This window comes from Thyridium curvatum (assembly GCF_004353045.1).
Source record: "Thyridium curvatum strain D216 chromosome Unknown NODE_14_length_560046_cov_85.173820, whole genome shotgun sequence".
Lineage (NCBI taxonomy): Eukaryota > Fungi > Ascomycota > Sordariomycetes > Thyridiales > Thyridiaceae > Thyridium > Thyridium curvatum.
In genome coordinates, this window is record NW_022156769.1 from 62,539 (window position 1) to 79,085 (window position 16,547).

The window sequence follows — 16,547 nt, forward strand, 5'->3', positions numbered from 1 at the left end:
TTGACTTGCCACTCTTCAAAAGCAGCACTCTTGACTTGTTGTAATACAGGTGCATCTTTACTTAGAAGGTACCTAGGTATATATGTATGTGCAGAAAGCCCGGTTTCATCCAGCAAGGGGATGATTTCAATTAGGTTGAACATACCGACATCTGAAGCATACAATGACAAAAAGAAATTTCCCCATCCCAGGAGTCGAACCTGGGACTACGCCCCGAAGGGCACCAGGGTTCACCCCGCAGCTCGGTACCTAGGCTTTGGAGTTACTATCTGGTGTGTCAAACGCAATGTTACCGCTACACTAGACGGGGCTGTTTGGAGGAAGATGAGCATATTTAGTACTGAATCCCATCCTCTCTTCCCGCTTGCTTTTCACCATCGAAACAAATCATGGGATGGTGTTTACTTGACCACTTTTGCGGTTGATTTGAGTGGAGGTGGAGTACATATAGGTATTCAAGTGCGTGACAGCTGGGCTGATAAGGATAAGCCCCAAGCCGTCCTAGGCTGGCCCCTGTCGATGACGTCGCATAGCATTCCAGGGTCTTGTGGCGGGCTGGCTGCAGGTGCTGGCGAAACACGTCGCGACAGCTCCCACTTTAAATGGATTTTTGGCCCCAGGCTGGCGGATCCCTCTGCGACAGTGCACGTGGGCTGCCAAGGCTGCTCATGCTGGAGAAGGAGAAGACGAGCACAGTACAACATCATTAATTTTCTTTTTTTCCTTTTTTCTTTTTTGCTCTTCTCCAACCCCCCGGAAAGAAGCATACATCCACCAGGGTGGCAATCAGGTCTAGAGGGGGAGAATTCTGCAGCATACTGCAAATACACCAATGGAAATAATACAAGCAAGCATCCTCGTGAAGGATCGCATAGGTGATTCTCGCGTGACGTCTGTTGAATGTATGTCAGCAGAGTTTGTCCCTGACACACGACAGGGACTGATTCATAAGCTCTCTGGTTGGCTGGCGAGCTGAGGGGAGAGAAGAGATGGGTGCGCGTCTCGGGCTGCACCAAGGCCAGTAGGCTGGGCAAGCAGCGCTACCCAGGCACTGAATTGAACCTTCGGTCATGTCGGACGAGGCGAACTGTAAGCCCGAGCGAGACACGCCGGACCTACGCCACGACTGCAGAATGGTGACGGTGGTTGCGCAGAGAAATTGCCCTGCTGCGTCTCAAGCTTCCAAGCTTGTTCGAAACGCTACTAGCGACGCACAAACTTAACGTTAACCTGCCAGCCGAGCCAACCGTGCCGATCTTGAGTAATATGAAATGGTCAATTAAGATGGGGTGACACGATTGAGGTGGCTCCAGTGGGTACGCTATTCCACCTTCTGTCGGTAAAAGGCCAAAAGGCCCAGTCCCCAGCGACGCCTACCTGGCCAACCCATCAATGGCCGCTGTCTGTCCGGCTCTGGCGCGCCCCCGACTTAGATCCGTACTCCGTAGATCGAGCAAAGACAAAGTGACGGACCATAATAAGCCTGGTGGGAAAAAAAAGTTCACACCCCTCCTCTTCCAAGGTTCATTGATAGTACGCTTCTTCTTCTTTAATCTACCCAGAAAATCAAGATTACAGCAGTTGTTGGGCAACAGAAGAAAGGACCGCCTCCTCAGGACAAAGGGCCAGCCTGTCTGTCCTGGGAGCCAGTTGCTCTGGCATCGCTTCTCAATTCACACACACACTCTCTCTCTGGGTCGTGTGCAAGGAGAGGAGAACACACACACACACACACACACCACACCACACCACACCATACACACCTCACGAAAAGGCGCTATAATCGGTTGCTGACCTTTGGCGCTGGCGGCGCGTCTCTTGCTTTCTCTGGCAAAGTTGGAGTCTCTGCCTAGGCTCCGTGCTGTCTGTTCCACCTCGCGCCCGTTTCTGGGTCGAACAACCTCAATCCTTCTCAAATCATTCTCCTGACTTCTACTACTTCACTTGCACCACGTCTGTTCACTCCATTTTCCCACTTATATCCCTCCAGCAGACAACCTCCTGCCATCTGCTTCTCACCTTTCTCTCTCAAAAAAAAGTACAAGTCCACCCTCCGCACTCGGCACGCGATCGAGAATACCACCACCTCCACTTGACCCCGACAATCAACGACAACATGATTCCTCGGCTACGCCTCGACAGCCAGTTCATCTGTTCTGGTCCTCTTTAGGAGGTACAGAGCCGCCCGCTACTCGCTGGTCTTTGTGCGAACTGCGAGTCGCACGTACTCTTCTATCCCCTCGTACTTGGAGTTCTGATTATTACTGCGCTACATTACCTTGGGTCTCCCGAGAGACTGTCTGGCCGACTACACAACCATAATTTCCTGGCGGATCTGGCGACAATTGAGTTGTTCACCGCACATGACCTCGGCCAGCACTGTTGCAGAGGGGTGGGAGGAAATGACCGATTCTGGCAACATGGTGTCTAAGAGGAGCGTGAGGGCGTATGTTGAAGATGAAGACCAATGTCAAGTCGTGGACACCACGTCAAAACGCAACTCGAGATGCGAGGAGGACTCGTCTGCTAGCTCGGCGACAACCACTAGGAGGGCGTCAACCTCGAGCAGTCGAACCGGCTCCGACATCTCCTCGGCCTCACACCCCGAGCAAGCTACTGTCGATCTGGGCGCCGAGCTGGAAGAGCTTCTCGGGCCCGAAGGTGCGACAACCTCTGGTGAAGTTGGTGTGCTCCTAGCTGACTTCGGCGAAGCATTATCACTCCCAAAGCGATTTTCGGTCCCCAGCACCCGCGCTGGGCAGCCTATCAATTTTGGCATGGTTGTGCCGGGCGTGTATCGGAGCAGTTACCCGCAGGCACAGGATTACGACTTCATTCGGAGTCTGAAGCTCAAGAGCATCGTGTAAGTCTTGCGCGCACCCACACACGGTTTCTCGATGACCAGATGTCTAATTCTACATGGCAGAACTCTGGTCGACAAAGACTTCCCTGAAGGCTACAAGGCCTTCATCACAGCCAATGGTATTCACCATTATGTGTTCAGCATGAAGGGCACCAAGAAAGAAGAGATCCCGATCAAGACGATGAAGGCTATTCTTCGGCTTGTGCTCGACAGACGAAATCACCCTTTACTCATCCATTGCAACCACGGCAAGGTGCGTGCACAGCCAACTCCTGGCTCTCACTCTGAAGTCGTACTCGTTGCTGACCTCGACGATAGCACCGCACGGGCTGCGTTGTTGCCATTATCCGGAAGGTCACTGGCTGGGACTTGCCGGTTGTCCTCGACGAATATCGTGCCTATGCCGAACCGAAAGTCAGGGACTGCGACTTGCAGTACATATCCTCCTTCAAGCTGACGAGCCTATCTCATTTGTTCAGCAAGGACACTACGGCTTTGGGCTTCCGAGTCCCGAACTTTTTCCGCTACACCTTCTTCACCCTGTGTGTTCTCATCATCTGGTACATGACCGGAAACAGGATGACCGCTCCATCAAAGCGAGCACGCGAGATATGATGAGGAGATGACTATGTTTTCATTGGTTGTGTTGACGCATTTGAAAAAAAGGCGCAGGAGATCCGGTTGTGTTGACGCCGGGCCTTCATAGGCGGCAGCTTACAATTTGGTGTTGGTAACATCAGGCCTGGAGGCTATTTCCTTCTTTTCCGCAGGAGGAGAACTCGTTGTATACGGACAGGTCTGCGGCTTCTTTCATTTGTCAAAGAAAAGAGCACACTCACCATGCATGGATAGAGGGGCCAGAGGAGACCATTCAAGAGCTGAGGCGTCTCCAGGAGTTTGATCAGGCAAATGGCCTTGTTTGTTTTGTATTTGTTTCAGTGTGTATTATGTATTTGTACTTTTACATCGAGGAAGCTCCTTTCGAGAGGAAAAGAGCTCCAGAGCGCAGCTCATACAGAGCTACTTCACAGACCTGAGGCTCCAACATGGAGCACTTGGTTTTTATCTCGAGATCAATGGGAACAAAAACCAATTGAGCCTATCCGTTACACCAACATCCATGGCCCTTTTTGGCCAGCTCGTGAAACATGAAAGGGATTATCTACTCTTACAAGATCATTCCTTCTTTGCCAATCGCCATTTCAGTTCTCGGTTCCCCATCGGTTCCTTGCTTTCCGCTCCACTGCCTCCTGCTTCCTGTCGCCCTTGGCATAGGTGTAACCACACGCGACAGCATTGACGGTGCCCAAGCCCATGGCCGCCCCCCGGACGATGCCCCGTGCCATGAAGCGCCGCTTGAGGGGCTGTCTACGCCGCATCGCTAGGAGGACATACAAGCCACTCCAGGCGGCTGTGATGCCGGCGCTGTCGATCTGGAAGCCAGCGACGTTCAGGTAGCTGGATCCCAGGAGGACGGGCACGAACAGCATGGGCAAGGGCTGGAAGGGCCGCCAGTGCAGCGCGGTGATGAGAGTCGCCAGGCCCATTGCTGGCATGGACGACACTGGTACAGCGAGGAGCAGGTCCCTGCGTCAATACATATGTCCACAGCTGTGGGAGGGGGGATTGCATGCGGCTCGGGGAGGGCAAGACTTACATCCCCAGGCCTCGAGGCCGGTCGGTGCCTTTTTGACGGGCGTCGGCAGATCGGAAGACGACATGGCTGCCAATTGAATATGGGGAAGAGCTTTGTGTGGTCGCTTTTCACAATGCTAGGAGCCTGGTTCTCGGCAGGGACTTCTCAAAATGGTATGACATGAGGATACCTCAGCCATGCATGGGTCGCAACAATTTTTGGCGCACATGCCAATCTACCAAGTGACGTCGTGAAGTCTTGCCGGCCCGGCTGGGCCTAGAACACAGCTGATGACTCAGCTGTGCTTGCTGGGCCGGCTGGCTGGGTACCTATCGGCGCACCCAGGGAGCTGGGAGCATAGCACAGCAGCCCCAGTGATCACTACAGCACTATCAAAAGAGACCAAGGAAAAAAAAAGGAGACCAACACAAGCAATGGATGCCGCAAGTTGGAGCATCATTTCTGATCACGCACGTCTTCGTTTTCGTTTTCGTAACCAGGGCCTGGCTTATCACCTGGATTTGCGAATGCACCCCGAAGCCCACGTATATTGAATCTTACCAGGCTCCAAGTGCATTTTCTGTACCCATGTTATCCTGGGGCTGCTTAGGATTATGTAGCCAGAGATCTACTTGTAGTTATTTGCCCAATCCAGAGGATCCCAGAGAGTGCAGTATCCCGAAGAAGCCACCTTCCAGCTAGCCCCACCCAAATCACTACCAGGGTACTGTGCTGTTTACGATACCTGCTTCACTCAACCTTGTCCACACATCCTCGATTGAAAAGGGCCAGACCGCATCCGCTGGAAAGGGCCATACGGAACGAACGAGTATTCGGCAGTCGTGACCGAACACCAGACGAGTTGGACGGAACGTCTGCATCGACTCTCCTGGGCACAAAAAGAGCCACCAGCCGAATTGCAATAGCCTCATCTACATACAACCCGTCCACCACCACTCTGCCGGGCGCCATGCCCAGCGCGACCACCTCTGGGGCTGATGCCTCCAACAATGGCGGCGCCCGCAGCCGCGAGCACAACCAGGGAAACCAGGACCGCAAGTACACAGTCGAGCAAAAAGCCGCCGTCCTGCGCATCCGGCGCTGCAAGCCCACGGCATTCTACGAGATCCTCGACATCGAAAAGACAGTGACCGACACCGAGGTCAAGAAGGCGTACCGCAAGCAGAGCCTGCTGACGCACCCGGACAAGAACGGCCACGAGCATGCCGACGAGGCCTTCAAGATGGTGTCGCGCGCGTTCGGCGTGCTGGGCGATAAGGAGAAGAGGGACAAGTTCGACAGGTTCGGGACGGACCCGGACTCGCGGTTCTCCAGCGCCCAGGCGCAGAATCCGTTCTCCGGGTTTGCAAATAGGAATGCAAGCGCCGGGCGGCGGGGCGGGGGCATGGGCGGCTTCGAGGACGAGATGAGCCCCGAGGAGATGTTCCAGAGGTTCTTTGGGGGTGGCGGCTTTGGACCCTTCGGCGGTGGTGGTAAGTCATCATACTCGATCATCCCCAGCCTTGGCTGATTCTACGCTACACATGCTAATGCTCCCCGTATAGGCTTCGACACGGGCCCGCAGTTCGTCTTCAACTTTGGAGGGGGCCCTGGCATTCGAGTGCACCAGTTCGGCGGTGCTCGACCGAGAAGGCGACCGCGCGAGGGGGAACAGGGCCAGCAGGAATCAAGTTTTGCCAGCACCCTCATCGGCCTGCTGCCCATTCTACTTCTCTTTGTATTCCCCATCATTTCCTCCCTTTTCTCGGGCGCCACCTCGGGCCCGGCCATGCCGAGCATGGTCTTTGACAAACCGTTACCGCCCTTCACACATCGGCGGACCACCAAGAATGATGTCAAGTACTTTGTCAACCCCAAGGACAAGGCATACAACTATTTCCGGGAGAACCCATCCAAGATGTCGCAGCTCGACCACCATGCCGAGGTGCTCCTGGTACGGACGCTGCGGAACGAGTGCGAACGGGAGATGCACCACAAGCAGATGCTGCGGGAAGACGCGCAGGGCTGGTTCGTGCAGGACGCGGCCAAGATGAAGATTGCGGAAGAGTTTGAGATGAAGTCGTGCCAGAGGTTGGACAAGATGGCGCACCTGGCCCGGTGATCCTGGAGCTCCTCCCTACTGAGAGGGCAGCAAGCAAGTGGCGTTCTAGGAGCGATTCGAGGCAAATTCTTTTGAAAACACAGGGGCGGTCTTTCTGTTGCACATTTATTATTTTTCCCCATGCATTCCGAGCCTTTCTTCTCGGGGGTAGAGACGAGGTGAGGGTCACGGAGCCGCAGTAGATATCATATAATGGAGCGAGACTACTTTGCATACACCTGTCTTGTGCTTGTATCAAGGATCGTCATCATATCATGGTGCAGCCACAGCGAAAAAGAGCAGTCAAAGCTTCACAGGCCAAGGATGGAGTGGAGGGGAGTCTTGCACTTGTGCATGGTTCACCCCGGACTTTGTATTTTATAATTTTTTTGACAGAGTAGATGCATACGAGGCAACAGGAGCTTGTTTCATGCATGCCAGCCCGCTGCTGTGTTCCTCAGCCCTTTGTTTCGCGTCTACCTAGGTCCCAAATTAATAATGCGCCTTTCTTTCCACGCTTCTCCGAGCTTCTTTCTTCAAGACCCAGCGAATCAACTCCCCTGTTGATAAGCGATAAGATCGCGGAATCGGTGGGGTTATGATGCCTATTGGGCGCTTGACAGGTACCTGATTCAACAACGCTTCAGTGACTGCAGCAGGTACCGCCTCTGCTGCCTGACCCATCATCCCCCACACTATCTACCTATCTCCTAGGTATCTACCTACCTAGGTAGTACACAGCTAGACGACGCATCTCAACCCTCCCTCAACTCTCCATTACATCCTACGATACTCTCTCCTCTTCACATCCCTACTACGGCGCGACCTTTGGGGCAGAGATCGTGACGTGAAGCATCACTATCATGGACCCCAATGACCAGCCCGAGCCAACTCTGCCACCGGCGGAGCAGGTGAGTCTCATCAAAGGAATTCGCACCCGCTCTATCTTGAAGTCAATCTGACGCGCAGGTGGTCTAGATGCGAGCTCGTCGGCTGGCCAAGCTGGCAGCCGCTAATACAGCATCCAGCTCATCCGCGACGACGGAATCATCGCAGACCCGGTCGTCTTCTCCAGCCTCAAGAGCTGCCACGCCGACTGTCGACAACGCCGCCATAGCTCCGAAGCCAACAGAGCCGAGCAAGCCCCCGACGATCAACATCAACCCGGCTCCTCCCTCCCAGCCAGCAGCGGCGGCAACCGGCGCACCCTCACAGAAGCCTGCCGAAACCAAGACAGGCGGCAAAGCAACACCAACGTCGGTGTCATCAGGTATTGTTCGCAACAAGGCCAAGAGAACAGCAGCAGACATTGATCCGGCCTCAGCAACCCCACCACCGGCAACCGAGGCCCCGGCCAAGAGACCGCAGGCCGAGTCCATTGAGGACTGGACAGACAGCACCCTGTCACATCTATTTCGCCTCACCGTCGATTCCACTCGCACCACTGACCGACACGGCCACCATCTTACATTCCTCCCGAATCTGAGCCAAGAACTTCAAGATCGGGGTCAGCCCCTGAAGCTCACCGCCGATGATCTCGACGCTGCCATCCTCGAGGCTGCGACAGCAGTCCCCCACAAGCGACCTCTACTCCAGTATCTCCTACCCTGTTGGAAGAATGTGATGAGGGCTCTGAAGCCTCTGCGGGAGCCCCCAGCCGACAAGCTGTCCGTGCTCCAAGAGGCGAAGAGGCTTTGCATGAGCAACTGCATCTTCGCTCTGACTGTACCGGAGCTTTTTGGGTAAGCCCGCCAGAGCTCTTACTTGGCAGGTGCCTCGCTAACAGTCTCACCTTCAGCCGCGAGGCAAACCCTGAACACGACACGCTCGCCCCTTATCTGCTGCGTGGTCTATCCCACGATGATGGTATCTGCCTTGACTTCATTCAGGAGGCTGTTGCGCGCATCCCTGACGATGATACTATCACCCCCATCTTCACCAATGCTATGGTGCAGATCAGCAACCAACTCTCCAGGATGACCATGAACGATGGGTATCAGTCGTACATGGACGTCTTGCTGACGTACGCCAGGTTCAAGCCGCTGGTAGAGGCGCTTGCAGAGCACCCGATCTTCCAAATGGCCCAGTCTGCTCCTAACATAGAAAAGTTCACTCTTCTCGGGCCCTTCTTCCGCATCTCTCCCTTGCAACCAGAAGTTGCGAAGGTCTACTTCAGCGGCCCACGCACTCTTGATAAGGGGAGAATCAAGAATGCACAAGATGCACTACAGATAGGTCTTGCCGCCTATCAGACCGATCTCCACACCGTCGCTATGGCGTTCGCTCGAGCCGGCGACAAGCCCAAGAGCAGGCTCTTGGACTGGTTTGCCTACATCATGAACGTCAACCACAAGCGGCGCGCGATGCAGGTTAACCCCAAAGAGGTTGCCTCGGACGGGTTCATGATGAATGTCAATGCCGTTCTGGACCGCATGTGCGAGCCATTCATGGACGCCTCATTCGACAGGATGGAGAGGATAGATATCAATTACCTCAAGCGCCAGCCCCGAATCGACATCTCAGACGAGACCAAACTCAACGCAGACCAGACCCAATCTGATGAGTTCTATGCAAAGAAGGCCACCGGATCGTCCAACTTTGTCTCCGAACTCTTCTTTCTCAATCTTGCCGCCCACCATTACGGAAGCGGTTCCACCAAGCAGAAGTTGAAAGACCTCGGGAAGGATATTAAGAGAATGGAGCAACAGCTCGCACTTCTCGAGTCCCAACGACATCGCGCGGCTGGAAACCAGATGACCTTGACGCTGGTGGAGGGACATCTGAAGAACTTTACTGCGGCCCTCGAGAGGGCCATATCGTATCAGTACGCCGTGGAGGGCGTTCTCTCGGATGAGAAGACGCAGGCCAAGTCTCTACTTTTCATGAGATATGTCTCGGTCTGGTTGATCCGCGTTGCCAGTCAGTCGAACTATGTCCCTAGCAAGGGGCTCAAGCTTCCTCTCCCGGATGACCAGCCCGAGGCGTTCAGCTGCCTGCCTGAATACGCCTTGCAGAATGTGGTCGACAACTTCAAGTTCGTCTTCCGATATGTGCCGCAGATAATTCTGTCGGCCATTGGCGACGAGATGATCGTGCTGGCAGTCACCTTCCTGGAGTCGTCCGAGTACATCCGCAACCCGTACCTTAAGTCGTCCTTGGTGACGCTCCTATTCTCGGGCACTTGGCCCATCTATCATCTCCGGAATGGCGCGTTAGGCGATGCTTTGACTAGCACTAAGTTTGCCAACACGTATCTCCTCCACTCTCTGATGAAGTTCTACATCGAGTGCGAGTCGACGGGAATGAGTAGTCAATTCTACGACAAGTTCAACATCCGTTACGAGATCTTCCAGGTCATCAAGTGTGTATGGCCTAACGACGTCTACAAGAGGCAGTTGACGGAGCAGAGCGAGTAAGCATCTTCCCACCATGAAATCCTAGCCAAGACGAATGTTCAGCACCCACTAACTCTATCTATGTAGGACCAACCGGTCTTTCTTTGTACGCTTCGTGAACCTGTTGCTCAACGATGCAACTTACGTGCTTGACGAAGCACTATCAAAGTTCCCCAAGATCCACGACCTCCAGAAGGAGCTCAGGGAGACCCCTGACATGCCACAGGACACACGCCAGCAGAAGGAGACCGAACTCCAGCAGGCTGAGGATCAGGCATCCTCGTACATGCAGCTCGCCAATGAGACTGTAGCCATGATGAAGCTGTTCACGAATGCGCTGAGTGATGCGTTCACGATGCCCGAGATTGTCCAGCGCCTGGCAGGTATGCTGGACTACAATCTCGATATCCTCGCTGGCCAAAAGTCCCGACAGCTCAGGGTCGAGAACCCAGAGAAATACCACTTTAGCCCGAGAACGCTGCTTCCCGAATTGATCGACATATACCTCAACCTTAGTGGAAAGGTCAGCTTCGTCGAGGCTGTTGCCAACGATGGACGCTCGTACAAGACGGATACGTTTAACAACGCGTCCAGAATCCTGGCAACCAAGGGTCTTAGTGACCCCTCGAAGCTGGCGGCTTGGAATGCGCTGAAGGACAAGTTCGCCAAGGCCAAGGAGATCGCGGACCAGGTCGAGCAAGACTTTGGAGAGATTCCTTCCGAGTTCGAGGACCCGATCATGGGCGACCTCATGAAGGACCCGGTCATCCTGCCCTCGCACCACATCGTGGACCGCTCCACGATCATCCAGCACTTGCTGTCGGACCCCAAGGACCCGTTCACGCGGCAGGCGATGACCATCGAGGATGCCATCCCGGCCGACGACCTCCGGGAGCGGATCAACGCGTGGAAGAAGGAGAAGCTTGCGGCCGCAAAGGCCAAGCTTGCGGACGCCATGGACACGACTGAAGATTAGATAGTGGTCCCTCCGGGCAAGGCGGGCAAGAGGGCCAAGAAGAAGAGATGAGTGTGAGTGTGGGTGTGAGTGGGAGAGAGGTGTGGTTGTAATGTGTCTGTGCGGCGGAAAGGCTCAACGCACACCACCTGAGAGACGAGCATTGCGTATTACATGCATTCTGCGATGTGTATCTGTTATTTGGCCTGGTGGATAGAGGAGATGGATGGATGGATGGATGGATGGTACGGCCATCCTCACGAAAGAGCCGTCTTGGCATTGGTTGTAGGTATGAAAATGGCATCCATAGTAACGACCGCTTCTGCTACAGGCGGACGCATATCTCGCATTAGAGAAGAATGAAGCGAATGGAAAAGAAAGTTGTTGAGTATTGATTCATCTTGTGTAACACGGTGGGTTTGTCATAACGTATCCGAGTGCTCTTCGGGGCGGCATTCGTTTGTTGAGAAGTCTCTGGCAAGGAAAGCCATCCCTTTCTATTCTAGTCTTGTTTGTCTAGACACCTTGGAAATATCTTCTGGCCAACCCCGCTGATGCTCTAATATCTACCTATTCCTTCTATAGAAGTCGGAGCCTCGGCATATCCAAGGGAAGAAGAAAAAAACACAAACACATTCCCCGGCGGCTCGCTGCGGCGATGACGATGATGCGTGTGTGAGAAAGCAAACGTTCGTTCAGATGACGCCCGGAATGACGGCCCACCTGCGCCCGACCTTGTCCTCGCCGAACCTCTCGATGTACCACTTCTTGCCGCTGACGGTGCGCGGCAGCATGGCAAAGACCTCGTTGACGACGAACGCGCGGGCGGGCGCGCAGGTCCAGCCGGCGGCCATGTAGAAGCCGGTCCACTCGATCCACTCGACGAGGTAGTGCGGGTACAGGACGTACCGGAACAGGCCCGCCTGGGGCAGGGAGTAGTGCTTCTCGACGCTGCCCAGGGGCTTCCCCTGCTCGCGCGCGACGCGGCGCAGGCGGTCCTCCTCGCGGCGGCGGATCTCGCGCAGCTCGTCGTCGTGGTAGTAGTTGGCCGCGAGCCCGGCGTAGAAGACGGCGAGGCCGGCGGCGAACTGCGCCGCGGGCCAGGGCGCGAGCTGGCGGGCCCAGGCGGCGGGCGTCGTGGGCCCGCCGCCGTAGCCGGCGAGCCAGCCGCCGAGGCAGACGCCGTTGGCGAGCTGGAAGGCGAGGGCGAAGGCCCAGACCAGGGCGTGCACGGGCGACATGGAGGGCGCTAGGAGCGGGTAGAGGACCGCGCGGTACGAGTAGTGGATGACGAAGAGCGCGGCGAGGACCTGGTTCTGCCAGGGCAGGTCGGCGACGCCCTCGCGCGCCGCGACCGAGCGCAGCGTGTAGAGCAGCGTCAGGAAGCCCGGGCACTCCATCGTGATCCAGGCGATGCGGCCCGGGATGTTGAGGGGCGACTTGACCGAGGTCTTGCCCATGCCGTACCACGAGGTCAGCCACTGGACTGAGGCGAACTGCGGGAGCAGGATGGTTGGTCCGGGGTTAGCCGGGTCTCTTCTTGGTCGATACAAGGAGTATGTGGTGTGTGTGTGTGTGTGTGTGTGTGTGTGTGCGCGCGGGTATGAAAAGAGACCAGAGGAGTGTATTGCACAAGGCATGGCGCCACGATATTCTTGAAAGGGCATCAAAAAGGGAGACCAAGATGACTTACAATCGGAAACAACTGCCAGCAAAAGAGAATCGTCTCATAATTCTCCCTGCTGGGAGGAAACCACCCCTCGATGATGGCCATTTTCAGTGACAGATCAGAGTTCTGTATGAAATAGCGCACGAGAAACGAAGGTCCTTCCTTGAACTAGGTAGGAAATGAGGAAAATATGTACCAAAACCCAGACAAAAGCAGAACAAAAAATGACCGTGTTCCTTGCATTACTTGTCGATGATGTCAAGGATGGGAGTCTGTTTTGTGGCGTGGTTGGCCCAAATTTTAGATCCGGGGAAACTCACGTCAAATAGGGATTACGGATTGTCGCGCAGGCCCAGGTACCTGCAGCTGGAGGCGTTCTAGTGGGTGGAAAAAGGGGGGCCAGTGCTTATGAGACTCTGCTCCAGGCTGTGTTGACAGGCGCGCTTAGCCTTTCTGGGTCCGTACCCATTTTGCTGGCATCTTGTGGACGTCCAAACTGAACTCTAACTCTGTGAAGTATGTGTGAGAGGATGAGATGTTCCATTGTGTTGCTTCACGTGCTACGTATCGCTTTGCTGAATCCTTCGCTTGCCCTTATCTTCCCTTGAAACGCCATGTAAATGCACCCAAAAGAGGCGTATCCCCTTGCCCTTAGAACCATACTCCTGCTCCCTCTCTTCTCCAACCCCCAGTTCCAGTCCTTCATCAATTGTTGCGTGCTACATGACAATGCAGTCCTTGTCCCTCCCGCCTGTCGGCGTGTTCATCACAGGAGACGCACTCGGCCGCATCGCCGGCGGTGGTCCCGCACCGAGCCTGCTGCTGTTGTTGCTGGGCACCGGCCTGATCCGCGACGTCGACGCGCTGGGGCTCGAGATACTGGCAGAGCGCCTGTCCGGGCTGCTGGAAGGATGGCTAGGGTGGCCCGCTGGAGGCTCATAGGCGGTCTGAGAGGCCGCCTGCTCATACGATGGCGGAGCGTCGTCGAGCCCGTCCTCAGGTGGCCGCACTGTCAACCGCGTCGATCCGGGGGGCGGTACCAGCGGCCGCACGACTTGCCCCGTCCGCCCACCACGGCCCCTGGTCGCGCTAGTGGAGACGCTCGCGGTGCTGCTGTTGTTGCTCGTCGAGGTCACAGGTATCGTCACGCCAGCCGAGCTGCGCCGGCGTTGCCCGTTTGAAGCGTCTCGGCCTCCACGGCCCGGCACTGTCGACCCGCCGCGTCCACCCCGAATAGCTGGAGTGGGCTGGGTCGCCTGCTGCTCGATAAACTGCTCCGAGAGCTGGCTTTCTCGCTGCCTGCGAGCTTGCTCCTGGCGGTGCCGCTCATCTTCTTCTTCCTGAAGTTGAAGCGCAAGCGCAAGATCCCGGTCCTCCTGCTCGTGCGCGGGCGATAGAGGCGGCTCTTGCTGCATGGACTGCCGTTCCTGTCCCCTACCGCCCTGGACCGCTGTCCAATCCTGCCCACCACTGGATGAACCCGGGAAAGCCCCCGGAACCTGGCCTCCCCTCCCCTCCGCCTGTTGGTGTTGGTTGGCACCACCGACTAGGCGGAAGTCGCCAGAGAAGAATTCCGACTGTTCGCCATTGACATCAGACAGCGTCTCCCAGACAACCTCAGCATGACCGGCATATCCAGCATCTGTCACGAGTGTGAACAGCTCAAGGGTCTGGGGGTGGCGATACAATGTAGAGAAATGGTCGTTGCGGAAGAGAATTGCAATCGTGCCGGGCTGTATGGCTTTCGTAAGCACCTCTAGGCCCCAAGCCGTGAGCTGAGTAGCCGATATACTCAGGAACGACTTGATCGTGAGTATGTCTTGATAGAGCTCTTGCTCTTCCTCAGTAAGTCCCTGCTGCGTAGGACTACTCAACTTTTCCTCGAGCTCTTCTTCCCGGAAGAGGATGTTTTGAACGTCTTCATACGAGGCAGCACGCCTCTCGAGCGCCTCGTAGACCGCATCGTCGCGCGGGGGTATCCACCCATGAATGAGAGGAATGGCAAAGGTAGCGTACAACTTCATTTCTTTCGTGTCCTCGAACGTCCCGGGGATCAGGTCGCTACGCTCGGTGGGATGGAGATGCGTCAATGAGGTTCTCTTGAACGCCTTGACGGTTTCCGGTGTAGGAATGAACCGAGGGTTGACGTTCATGCCCGTGTCGAGTCCTTTCAAGAAGTCATACAGTTCGGTGACATCCGGAAGCTCACTGTCTTTGGTCGTCCGCCTCGACGACATGAGTTCGTCAAAGACGGCATTGAGCAGAAGCTCCAGGCTGACTTGCTCCCTGGTCCGAAGTGTCTCTACGAGCGCGGTGTTGACATCTGCCGGCGTGGTCAAAGTGAGCGCATTGACCAGCGCCACCAAGGGACATGGACCGTTCGCGTTTTGTACCAAGATTGGCGAAGTCCGCGGGTTTTTGGTTGATTTGGCGTCGTGCCACGTAATATTCTTGATCGCATATGTCTCCGTCCTATCTGTATCCACGCGGCGTGGTGGCGGAGGCGGAGCCGCGTCTGAAGATCTCCTGGGAGGCAGGGCTGGAGGCAGCTCGGGCTCGTCCGCAGCCGGTTGAGTGGCTGGCTCGGCTGGAGCCTTCTTCTTCACGCCTCGTCCATCGTCGTCATCGTCATCTTCGAAGTTCTCCCACGTGCTCTGTCTCGACAGCTGGCCCGGAGCAGGCCCTGTATCCACCAGATTCCAGCCGTCGCTCGGCCCCGGAGCTGTCAAGTCGGGCATGGTCTGCGTGGCCGGGGCCTTGCCCTTGTCAAGAAGCCCAACATCATCCCAGGCATGCTGGTCCGCAAACGCTTCTTCATCCGAAGGCCCACTGGGAAGTGGTGGCCGGGGAGGTGGGGGAGCATTATGCGGTGGAACCTCATCCCATGCCGCTGAACCTTCTTCGTCGGATGCCAATGACAACAGCGCGGGCGAGCCAGAGAGGCCCGTCTGCGATGGCTTCCGAGATGGCTCTCTCGACGGTTGTTCGGAGGACCACGCATTCTTCCCCGACGCCTGGTCCGATGTATCTGGCAGAGGAACAGGCGATGGGCCCTTATCATCCAAGGCAGGCTGCCAAGGGTTTCTGCTCGATTCGTTTATAGAAAGGTCGGAGAACGCACCAGTCGGCAGCGGGGGCGGAGGTGGTGGGCTGGCACTGGGCATCGGCGGCACGTTGACAGCCTCTTGCACACTTCCCGGAGCGGGCTTTCTCTTGAAAGGGTTGGTCTCGTGTTTCACCCCGCCGCCGGGACGGAGAACGGTCGGGACATGAGATAGACTCTGCTTGCTGTTCTCCGCGGGAGGGTCATCGGTCTTCTGCGATGGCGTCCCCCAGATGACCTCCTCTTCCTGCTCGAAGTCGGAATAATTGCCGGGGTTTCCAGGCCGAAGGGCTGCGGGAATCGACTGTGCCGTGCTGGAGCCCGGGCCCGGTTGCTGTTGCGTGGCGGGCCTGTTCTGGTGGCTCTCGTTGGCCCAGGCGTTCTCGCTGGCTTGCTCGGATTCGGAGGGTGACCACAGCTCTTGCCTCATGCCCTCGACACGAAGTTCCGGCGGAGCAGCTGTGCTCGCGGCTTCATCCTGGGTGATAGGTTTGCGTGTAACCATCGTGGTCTCTCAACCCCGCACTGTCGCGAGGTCGGAAAGGTCGCTCAGTACGGCAGAAAGGGTTCTATGAGTGAGTTTTGCACTAGGTGGTCTCGAGGATGGGCTTGCTATGCTTATGAGCAAAGTGTATTGCTTGTAGGCCACGTCAAGTGGCGGGTCAGCTACGGCTGGCGATAAAAAAGAAGGACGAATGCGTCAAGGATGTGAAGCTGAGCCGGCATGGAGGCTTGGATGTGTGTGTGTGGATGGGACTACCTGACAGTCGAGAGCTCCAGGGTTTCGCGAAAGTTGCGTCAGCGGGTCGGACAAGGGCCAGCACC

The 16,547-nt window shown here is 56.0% G+C and overlaps 6 protein-coding genes across 6 annotated transcripts; 3 read left to right on the plus strand and 3 right to left on the minus strand.

The window, feature by feature from the left end:
- Positions 1–2,363: 2,363 nt before the first annotated feature.
- Positions 2,364–3,478, plus strand: E0L32_003215 (uncharacterized protein; the record flags this gene model as incomplete). The annotated part of the gene is made up of 3 exons (XM_031137491.1): positions 2,364–2,863; positions 2,927–3,116; positions 3,182–3,478. 3 exons carry the CDS (start codon positions 2,364–2,366, stop codon positions 3,476–3,478), a joined length of 987 nt encoding a protein of 328 aa, XP_030998808.1.
- A 587-nt stretch (positions 3,479–4,065) lies between these two features.
- On the minus strand, positions 4,066–4,584 carry E0L32_003216 (uncharacterized protein; the record flags this gene model as incomplete). The annotated part of the gene is made up of 2 exons (XM_031137492.1): positions 4,066–4,427; positions 4,521–4,584. The coding sequence occupies 2 exons, from the start codon at positions 4,582–4,584 to the stop codon at positions 4,066–4,068; spliced, it is 426 nt and encodes a 141-aa protein (XP_030998809.1).
- An 885-nt stretch (positions 4,585–5,469) lies between these two features.
- On the plus strand, positions 5,470–6,621 carry E0L32_003217 (uncharacterized protein; the record flags this gene model as incomplete). The annotated part of the gene is made up of 2 exons (XM_031137493.1): positions 5,470–5,992; positions 6,065–6,621. 2 exons carry the CDS (start codon positions 5,470–5,472, stop codon positions 6,619–6,621), a joined length of 1,080 nt encoding a protein of 359 aa, XP_030998810.1.
- Positions 6,622–7,463: 842 nt separating this feature from the next.
- E0L32_003218 (uncharacterized protein) lies at positions 7,464–10,971 on the plus strand (the record flags this gene model as incomplete). Its single annotated transcript, XM_031137494.1, has 4 exons — positions 7,464–7,511; positions 7,579–8,342; positions 8,399–10,012; positions 10,083–10,971. The coding sequence occupies 4 exons, from the start codon at positions 7,464–7,466 to the stop codon at positions 10,969–10,971; spliced, it is 3,315 nt and encodes a 1,104-aa protein (XP_030998811.1).
- A 674-nt stretch (positions 10,972–11,645) lies between these two features.
- E0L32_003219 (uncharacterized protein) lies at positions 11,646–12,590 on the minus strand (the record flags this gene model as incomplete). The annotated part of the gene is made up of 1 exon (XM_031137495.1): positions 11,646–12,590. The coding sequence occupies one exon, from the start codon at positions 12,588–12,590 to the stop codon at positions 11,646–11,648; it is 945 nt and encodes a 314-aa protein (XP_030998812.1).
- Positions 12,591–13,338: 748 nt separating this feature from the next.
- On the minus strand, positions 13,339–16,227 carry E0L32_003220 (uncharacterized protein; the record flags this gene model as incomplete). Its single annotated transcript, XM_031137497.1, has 1 exon — positions 13,339–16,227. The coding sequence occupies one exon, from the start codon at positions 16,225–16,227 to the stop codon at positions 13,339–13,341; it is 2,889 nt and encodes a 962-aa protein (XP_030998813.1).
- Between the last annotated feature and the right edge of the window lie 320 nt (positions 16,228–16,547).